At 55.5% G+C, this 10,173-nt stretch overlaps 1 protein-coding gene across 1 annotated transcript; it reads right to left on the bottom strand.

Moving 5' to 3' along the window:
* Window positions 1-867: 867 nt before the first annotated feature.
* On the bottom strand, window positions 868-9,792 carry TMEM41A (transmembrane protein 41A). The gene is made up of 5 exons (XM_090051510.1): window positions 9,630-9,792; window positions 9,333-9,486; window positions 7,475-7,636; window positions 4,333-4,471; window positions 868-2,588 (listed from the first exon to the last, which is right to left on the bottom strand). The coding sequence occupies exons 1-5, from the start codon at window positions 9,740-9,742 to the stop codon at window positions 2,365-2,367; spliced, it is 792 nt and encodes a 263-aa protein (XP_089907636.1). The 5' UTR covers window positions 9,743-9,792; the 3' UTR covers window positions 868-2,364.
* Window positions 9,793-10,173: the final 381 nt, after the last annotated feature.

Genomic DNA, 10,173 nt, shown 5'->3' with positions numbered 1-10,173 from the left:
CAGCTGAGCAGTGGTCACTGGGTACACATGCACTTTGCTGCATCCCTTCCCTCAAGTTCTTTTCTGCCCCCCTTCCCCTCACCAACTATCTTCTTTTGTCCTTCAAAACTCTTTCCCCCCTTAGTCCTTAGTCTGCAAGTGCCACATAACAGCCAGAGGCATGGGACGCAAGTGCTGGCAAAGACAGGAGACTCCAGCCTCTCACTGGAGGATACAGCCAGGATGTGGCAGACAGGGCAAGGCTGGCTTGATCTGTTTCTATGACACAGGCCAGAGGGCTGCCATAGAGCAGACAGCCAAGCACACCATGGCTTGGTGGGTATGAAGTCTTGGCTCCTCAGCGTAGCAGGGGTGCTGTGCTCAGATGCATATCCTGTTGCTACCCAAGCAGGCACCCGTTTTGCACCAGTTTGTTGGGCAGGTCAGCAGCACCTGGGGAAAAGGAGCCTGTGGCCCAGTCTGAAACTGCACCTCTGTGCTCTCCTTGCAGGGTAGGCTGAAGTGCGCCAGGGACACTAGGCACATCCATGATCACCTGGACTTCCTGCTCTGGCTCACTCCCTCTGTGCTGTTTCTCCCCCAAGGACACTAGGCATTTTAGGGCACTGGGTGCCTCACCTCTGCACTCTGCCCCACGGGCACCAAACTTACATGGCTGGCAGCTGCTTCCTCATCAACAAACAGCATGTCTTTGGTCTCAGGCCAGGGCTTTACAGTCAGGCTGACCCCTACCACCCTGGCTCCTGGCCTCTCTCAAAGCACACATGCCTTCACGAGGCAGAGGGGTGGATAGGGCCTGTGTGGCTGAGGCCTGTTGTGGAGCAATGTGATCTGCCTTAAGGCCAGTTGCACAAGCACCAAGTTCACTTAAAGAAAATTCCACAACCATTTATTAGGAAAACCATCCACTGCCATGTAAACACACAGGACTGGTTGGCAAGGCACTTGGTTCAAGACCATTGAGGACAGGCAATCCCTGCTGGGTCAAGTCAGGCATGCACTGCGTTCCCTTGAGCCTCATCTCTTAGGGGTAGCAGCCGTTTCAGAAAGTTCCTCTCTCCGGATCTTGTACAAGCTCAAGGCCCAGGACACAGACAAGGAGGCAAGGAAGTGGACACCTTGCCCTGGCACAACACACCGTGGCTACAGAGTTACCATTTCCACAGCAACATGACTTAGCACAAACAAGGCTGACAACACTGCCCTGGAGACACTGCTCCTGCTGCATGCAAGGGGTTTACAAACAAGCAGGCACAACACATGCTACCTGTGGCTGTGATGTGGCCAGGGCCTGCCTCTTCTCAGGAATTATAACTGAGGCGGGCCAGGCATCCTGGCAACAGGACACAAAGCCCCAACTATCAATGAGGAAAGTACAGTTGTCCTAGAGCTCCATGTCCTTTCTCTAATACAGGCGGTATCATCCTGGGATAACAGCATCTTCACCTTGCGTGGAGACACCAGTTGTTGGCCATCACTAGAGGCAGATCCTAAGTGATGATGGGACCAGAAGCCACCCCAGAGTGGGCAATGTCCCCATTGGTTGGGAAGTGCTGAAACTGCCTGCACCACTCTGAGGTGGGAAATGCAGCCGGAGAGCTGCAGAGCCACATGGGCCTTAGCAATCTTGAGAGTGCCTGGCTGAGGTAGGGCCAGGGGCAGCATGAATCAGAGAAGAAACATGGCTGGGCAAGCTGTGGAGGGCACTGTTCCCCTCCTGAGGTCAATGCTGCAGAAGCCAAGATCTTGACTAACTGCCCACACCTTGCAAGGGAAAGCAAAGCCCTTCTTGCAAGCCTCATTACCAGCAGAGCTACTGCCCCTTCAGCACTTAAACCAATAGCATCAGCTCAGTGCTGGAAAGAGACCAAGGAAAGGGCACACAACACCAGGCAGCTTTGTGAAGAGCCCTAGTGGGAGAGCTGACTAGGGTGCCTGCCACTGTGCCCTGCACATGCTGAGCTCCCCAGCCAGCACAGCAGAGCCACTAGCAACAGAAAGGCACCTGCACATGAATGCCAGGCAGCCAGCAGTGACCACTAGCACTCGAATCAGGCATGCTAGTTAGCCTTTTGGGGGCCAGTGCAGCACTCAGCAGCACAGCACAGCCTTCTCAACCCCCGTGGCAGCTCCCCACTCCCTGTACATTCACCTACATACAAGCACCATTTAAAAACAAGACCATTTTGTCTCCTTTGAGATTTAAAAGGAGATCTTTAAAAGCTGCTGATTGTCCTCCACCTGTGCTGCCAGCTGGAGAGGTTGTGCCAACAGCAGGTTAAAATGCCCACAGCTGGGGCCGAGGATTGCATCTGCCCCGCAGATATGCCATGAGATGCTCCCAGAGCTGCCAGCTGCAGCCCATCACATGCTCTTTCTGCCATTAAGCAGGTGGATGCTCTGTCCCTTGCTGTCCAACATGAGGTGTCCCTGGCTGTACTTCTTAATGAGAGTACCAGGGATCAGTGCCACCATGGCAGTAGCCAGCAGCTTCAGCAGTATGTCCCACGAGAAGATGGCATCCAGGGAGGTGACCTGGGAGAGGATGGAGCCAGTCTGCACGCAGATGAAGTTATAGGGCATGAGACCTGGGAGATTTTGTGGGGGAGAAAAACCTTGAGATTAGCCAGCTGGTCCCAGCCCCTTCATGCCTCCCTACGCTGTGGCAGCTCAAATGCTCCTGGACCTGCGCCTGCCAGTGTCTTACACCACATGCACTGGCCAAGGGCGCAGTGACCCCAAGGCCCTGCCTGAGCCGAGAGCTGCCCCACAGAAGAACCCCTATGTTGCTCCGGGCCCCTCGTGACTCAGAGCTAGCATTGAGCTAGCTACCCAAGCAAATTCTTGCCTGGGGGTAATTCCCATCTCCTCATCCCTGTTCCTCAAGGGAGGAGGCATCCCTAAGGGCAAGTCTTTGTATTAAGGCAGGGCCCAGTCCAATGTCTGTCCCAGGCTGGGTATCCTTGAGAATGCTCTGCTCCCTGCACCCGGCACAGCCAGGAGGCCCCACTCCATGGGTGATACACCTCCCCCTCCAGGCAGCAGGTCTAATGTGCAAGCAGAAGGGGGTGGGGCCCAGCAAACACTTGCAGGCAGGAGGAAGGCATTGCCTATTGTGGGCCAGGGAAGTCCTCAGCAGATCCATATCTTAAGTACCAAGTCTTACCAAAGCCCCACATGAGGCCTGAGCCCTGACATGCAGGCTCCAAACCCCTACTGGATCCTCAGAGAGCCCCAAATCCATAAGCACCCCCCTTGTTCCCATGAAGTTTCCCAACTGAGTCCAGGCATGCTAAAAAACAGCTCAGTTCTGACATGGCTGAACTCATGGTGCCTCAGCCCTCTCAGGACCCACCTCCCACAGGGGTTCCTATCTCTGGCACCTGGAAGCCCAGCAGGCATACTGGGCTCTGCACAAAACCTGGGTGCTCTAGCTGCTAGGCTGAAGCCATGCTGAATCTCTCCCCCTGCTACAAGAGCCATTTATCCCATGCAATGCTAAATGGCTTCCACAGGTTGAAACCAAGAGCTATCACCACCTGTTCCCCAGCCAGGCGTTAACCAGAGAGCAAGCGCTGCTGCTTGGAGCAGGGAAGAGGCAAGTGTCATCAGGCAGATGGAGCTGAACCAGATTCCCCACATGCTCTAACCAGCAACCCTCTTCCTCCTCCTTCAGCTCTGCTGAAAGAGCTATCATCAACTCACCTTGGTTCTCACACGGAAGAGCAAAAGTTATTTCCCCATCAGAACTGTTGCACCAAACCCTCTTCCAAGCCAAGGCAGACATCTCCCTCTCAGAGGGCTGGATCTCAGATACAGCCCTGCTCCCACACCTTACTGGACAGCTGAGAGGTGTGCCCGCCTCTGGGATGGCTGTGCCACCCAACTCTCCCATGTGCACCGTGCCTCCCTCAGGCTGCAAATTCCACTATAAAGGGCAGATCTCTGAAGCAGGGCCCCTCTGCACTAAGGATTGCAGACATCATTGCATGGAGTTAGGCTTAAAGCAGCAAGTAGGCTGGGCAACAGAGTGGACATGTGGGCTCTCCTAGGCTACCTGCCCCCAAGAAACTAAAACAAAGCCAACAAAGACCAGCGTGAACATTGAGCCCCCAGGGCAGCCATTTCACCACTGGGGAGTACCTGCCAGGGCCTGGACAGCAGCAGGCTGGGGTTGGCCATAACTGAGTCACTTGCTATGAGAACCTGAATGCTGCCACATGCCACATTCAGCTGGGCAACAGAGGAGGGGAGGCTACTACATGTTTATTCAAACTGCTGTAGCAAGATAAGGAGGCTGGGCCTGCTCCCCCCTCCCTCCACAGTGCTTACCAATGAGAACAGACAAGAAGAACTGAGATAGGGGGATGTTGAGGATTGGCGATGTGAGGTTCAGGAACCAGTTGGGGGTCATGGGGAACAGCCTTAGAAACAGCAGGAAGAAGAATAGGCAGCTCCTGTTCTCTTCCACCTGTAGCAGAGAAGAAAAACCATATCACCATTAAGCGTGTTCCCACAGACAACTCTATCCAGTCTATGGAGACAGCTGAGAGACCAGCTGTTGACACAGGTGAGACACTTGACTAGGGGTGGGCTTGGTCTCAGGAAGATGTAACATCACATTGGCTCACAATCACATCCAAGCCCGAGGCACTGAGTCCAGGCCACATGGAGCATACTGTTCTAGTCATACACACCCACCACAGGCAGCATTAAAGCAATTCAGCCCCTTGCACATACCTCCTAGTGCACAGGAGCCTTCCCCTCAGCATGACCAGGCTCCAGCACATGAAGGCAGTATGTGGCATGGGCTTGCTCATCCACATAACCACCAGCTTTAAAGCAATTGTTGAATAAGAAACACTTGGCCTGGGAGCAAGCATCCACAGGTTTGGGCCTTCAGACAGCCAGAGGGAACTGGTCCTGCCCTGGCCACAGCAGCAGTTAGATATAACGGGGTGCTCCAGACCAAAGAAAGACAGTGGATTTACACCACGATCCACAGTGGAACCAGGTGCCTGCCCACAGATGAATCCTCAGCCCCAGGCTGAACACTAAGTCTCCCTGTACAGCACATGGGAAAGGGAAGGGCCTCAGCATTTTCCATTGAATGGTCTTTGCAGCAGGGGCTGGACCCCAGGGCTCCCACCTGGGAGATGCAAGAGTCCTAGCCATGAAGCAAGACAGCCAGGCTCACACTTGCTTTCCCTCTGGCCCAGCAGATGTTGAAGCATTCCATGGAAGGAGGAAGAGCCTGAGCAGGAGCCCTTATCCAGAGCAGTCTTGAGCCTGGTGGGTAGGGAGCGGGGAGATATGGGTTTGAACTCCTCAGGCAGTTGGAGGTGGGGGGGTGTTTATCTGGATCTCCCACTTCCTGAGTAAGAAAATTCACCACCAAGTTACTACATAAAATGGGCAGCAGCAGAGCTGCTGCCACTGCCTCCTCTGGAAAAGAAAGTGGCTGTTGCTACAGTCTGCAGAGCATGGTCAGGTAGGAATATTGTGGGAATGCCTAACTAAACTGGGTCCCTCCAGAGAGCATGGTGGAGGCCTGCTGACAACATGGACCCTGACTGGACTTAGGAGGGAGTTAGCACCAGGCTGCTCAGCCCTGCACAGAGCAAGCCCTTCTGAGCAAGCCCAGATGCCCAACTTCAGACATGTGGGGAACCTGAATGCTGGAAGCTTTGGCACCTGGGTACTTTTGGTGCCTTCAGGGTTTGACAGCAACAGAGCAGGGCTCAGAGGATCCAACTCTGGATTCTTCAACACAAGGACGTCCATGGCTATGGGTCCTGGCGGCCAGAGATTTTTCAGGCTCGTGTTTTACAAGAACAGAGCAAACCCCCTCCCTTTGTGGCAGTGCACTGCTGCCCAAGTCTGTGCAGGCCCAGGCCTCCAAGTGCTTGTGCCTCTGAGTGTGGCTGGTCTGCGAGTTTCCATGCCCCCTGGGGTGCACAGGCTGGCATTCCTCACTCTCAACGCTCTGGCCCCCAAAATGCAGCGTTACCTGCAGAAAACTGAGGGGAACAATTTACGGTTCCTAAGCTTCAGGATGTGGAAGGCTCTGTTTCCATGGATGCAAGGCCCAGCAGAAGCAGCTGAAGCAGCTTCAAGCCAAGCTTGTGTGGGGGATAAGTTAAAGGCATTAGCATTAATTTCAGCTGCAAATGTAGAACCAGCCTTCACACCCTTCAGAACCCTCAGGCAGAGGCTGGGAGGAAGCATGGCGACTTGAGCCTTCACATGGCCTGAGTTTCAGGCCTCCCAGAACCTGGTGAGTTTTAAACGTGAGCCTAGGAGCCATCTCAACACCAGGTCTCCACATGAAGAATTCAGCCCATGGCAATGGAGGGGGAAGGTAGACTAAGCTGCTGCTGCACTCCCCTCCTATAGGCTGGGTCAGGTCAACAGAACTAGCAGGGCTCAAATGCCTTATCCCCCACGCCGCACAACACCCGTGTCCAGCAAAACTTTTGGTGCTGGTACTGATAGGCAGGAAGGAAAAGCCCAGGGTAAGTCAATGTATGACAGACATGGGAAGGGAGTCCCCAGGGCTCTTTCTGCAATGCTTTTCTGGAGCAGGCTGCAGTGACACCAGAGGGTGCTGCCCGACTCCTGCTCTCAGAGCGCTTTCTGTTGTGCAAGGGCTAATGCAGGGATTTACTCCCCTGGGCAAAGCCCATGCTCATCCTGGGTTTCAGCCATAACACCCCCACTTTGCAATCATTGTAGAGACCAAAAACTAGAGAGGCCTCTGCACTGGAGGGGGGAGACAGGGTGAGGAACACAGGGCAGCACTAGCAGGGCTTGGTGGTTCCCTCTGTATCTGTGGCACATATTTCACCTGTTGCTATTTTCAGCTCTTTGCTGAGCCACACAATTTGGAGTGAGATGCATGTCACCAGCTGTAGCCCTTTCATATCAACAAGCACCAGCTGCTCCCTCAGGCACAAAACAGGGCCCTTCTACCTCCAGTTATGAAACCAAGACATTAGGCATCAGCAGTGGCAGACTGGTCAGAGACAAGTGTTAATCCTGGCTCCAGTGTCAACCTGCTGCCCGACCTCAGACAACCCACTTAGCCTCAGCATCCCTGCTCCTTTGCCTACAAGACTGAGCACACTGCTTATTCAAAGAGAAGGCTTCTCAGAGGCGATCAGAGACTCAGAGCGGCCCTGCCCAGCTCAGTGTACCACTAATTCAGTGCCTGACAGGCCGCCGCCTTCCCAAGAGCGGGGGAGGGCTGCCCCCAGGCTTCAATCCTTCTCCTCCAACACTTGCCTTGGAAAGCAGGCAGTAGAGAGAAGCAACCTTGCCCCATCCACCCTGCTCTACCTCAGCAGTGCAACCTCACACATGCTGAACATGTGTGGAAAGCCAAGTCCAAGCTGTGCCCATCAGCCCACCATGGACGGTTTAGACCCATCCCGAGGGCCATGAGCACATGTGGAAGTTGTCGTGGTCTCTTTACCTTTCTTTGCAGCACAGCCACTTTGTCAGGGAAATAGTAGACCACAAACTGCTTCCCAAAGGCGCTGGAGAGTAGGTAACAGCAGGTGGCTCCCACAGACGTCAGGAAAGAGCACAACACAAGCCCCATCCATGGGCCAAACAGTGCCCCACCGAGGACATTCTGGGAGCACAAAACAAGGAAGCTTCATGACCAACGGGAACAAACAGTGCAGAACAGTCCACGCTCCAACCCCCTTTCCTCCCTCTTGTGACTGCAAAACAGGGAGCAACTACAGAACCTGCTTAAGGGGAGCAGTAATGACAGTAAGACAGTATTTCTAGCTTATTTAAATACATTTTGGCAGAGGGATCCAAAGGAGCTGGTGCCACAGGCACCTGTGGAAATATCTGAGGGAATCTGAATCCTCTATGTACTCCCAGGGGAGTGCCCCAACCTCCAAGGAACAGGCTATTCCAGGGGGAAGGGGAGGATGGCACCGTCCCCCTCTCCAGGAAAGAATTCAAGGTCCATTGATCCAAGAGAGAACCTGTGTGCCTGCAGTCTAGCGACCCTACCAATCAGCAGGGAGGAGAGAGCTCTGTGGTTCAATCCCTTCTCTCAGGGCCACATGTGAACAAACAGCCAGCGGGGAAAGCACATGATAGCAGCTGCTCATCACAGAGCATGAAGCAACCTGGACCTGGCTGCTGCTCTTCTGTATTAATCCTTGGCTATAAGGCAGGTCCAGTCCCGTGTCTCACAGGTGCCCAGAGTGTCTCTCTATGCCTGGTGACTTGAACAGCTAAGGCACAAAGCCTACAGGAGCGAGCCCTGTTCCACTGCAGGTCTGAGAACAGCATATGGTTGCAGGAGCTGAGCAGTGATCCTGAACAAAAAGGCTAAACCCAACTGCAGGGCCAGGGCCTCCAGCAAGCCCCTGCTTCCAGACATCTGGCGGGGAGGCAGGAGTTGAGCCTTCTGCAGGACGCATTAGTAGAATGGGCCGAGTCTTTGTCTTCTTCTTGGTGTCCCAAGTCCAACCTTTCTATACAATCTGCTCAGGCCACTAGCTCCTGGTGTTGGCGTTGCCAGATCCTGTGGGTGCGTTGTGGTGCTATAGGGCATCTCAGGAGATGATCCGTGGTTTGCTTCTCTTGACAAACACACTGGTTGGTTGTGCAGAGGCCCCATGACTTCATGAGAAAGCTACTTCTTCTGAGACCTGCTCTTAATTCATTTCAGGCTGTGCTGCATGCAGCACTTGTAGCTGGAGCCAGGTTCTAATTCCTTGCTGGGGGTAATTCCTTGAAACAGCAACCACATTTCAACAACCATGGGTCAAGCAGTACTGCATTAGTAGGACATGTTCTCCCCCTCTACTGGGCACTGGGGAGGCCACATCTGAGTCCTGTGTTGTTTTGGGACTCCTTCTACGGAAAGGATGTGGACAAGTTGGAGACCAGGGAAGAGCAATGAATGTGGCTGGGGGGCTGGGGGACATGACTTATGAAGAGAGGCTGAGGGAACTGGGCTGGTTTATCCTGGAGAAGAGAGGACTGGGGGAGGGGGGGTGTTAATAGCAGCCTTCAACTCCCTGCAGGGTGATTCCAAAAAAGGATGGAGTTGGGCTGTCTCGGCGGTGGCAGATGACAGAACAAGGAGTAATGGGCTCAAGTTGCAGCAAGGGAAGTTGAGGTTGGATATTAGGAAACACTCTCACCAGCAGGGTGGTGAAGCACTGGAACAGGATACCCAGAGAGGTAGTGGGATCTCCACCCCTGGAGGTGTTGAAGCCCAGCTGGACACAGCCCCGGCTGGGGCTGGCCCTGCTCCAAGCAAGTGCTGGACGAGACACACCCCGCACGGACACACGTACCAGGAGGCTGGAGCCGGGGATAGCGAAGCTCTGCTTGTAGAGGTAGGCGGCACTGAACAGCAGCAGCACATAGCCGCGGTGCTCCCGCTGGTAGTAGTGCAGGTGCGCGGCCAGCTCCCGCAGCTCCTCCAGGTCGGCCGGGAACTTCAACGAGCTGCAAGGAGAGGGGGGACCCGCCGTGGGGGTGACCACCCTACCAGGTGTGAGCCCCCCCGGTACGGCCCCCCCAGGTGTAACCCGCCCCCCCGTGGCAGGCGCCCCCAACCGCCGCGGGGGCGGGGCGGTGACGTCACGCACCTGGCGGCGCCTCGGGGCGGGCCGGGCGGGCGCAGCGGCGCCGACAGCAGGTAGAGGCCGGCGCTGGCGGCCCCCAGCACCAGCGCGAACCCTCCGAGCCGCCGCCACCGCATCACTGGGCCTGGGGGAGAAGAGTGCACGTGACCGCGCGGTTGTGACGTCGCCCCCGCGCCCCGCCCACTCCACGAGATGGAGCGGAAGAGGGAGCGCAAGGCACTGTCAAGGAGCCCCGCCCCTCCCAACCTCCTGAGCCCGCGCGGCCCCGCCCCGCCCCGCCCCGCGCGCCGCCGGGTCCCTGCGCCCGCCCGTAGCCGCCACAGTGTGGGGCTGCCTGCTTGTACGCGGCTGGTGGCACACGTCCGCTCTTACAAAGCTGTCAGCTTACAGAGGGGTGCTCCCACATGCTTTGACGCAGCTTCTTGCGCATGTATGCTCTCAGACGCTTGCTGCACACGTGTCTATGCATCTGTCTGCTTGCACACATACTCTCACCCAGCTGCTTGCACATGCATGCCCTCACCCAGGTGCTTGCACGCACATACTC

Source organism: Crocodylus siamensis, chromosome 6 (assembly GCF_052110815.1).
Source record: "Crocodylus siamensis isolate JL-2025a chromosome 6, ASM5211081v1, whole genome shotgun sequence".
NCBI lineage: Eukaryota > Metazoa > Chordata > Crocodylia > Crocodylidae > Crocodylus > Crocodylus siamensis.
Note: the sequence above shows the minus strand (reverse complement) of the source record. Positions and strands in the feature narration are given on the sequence as shown.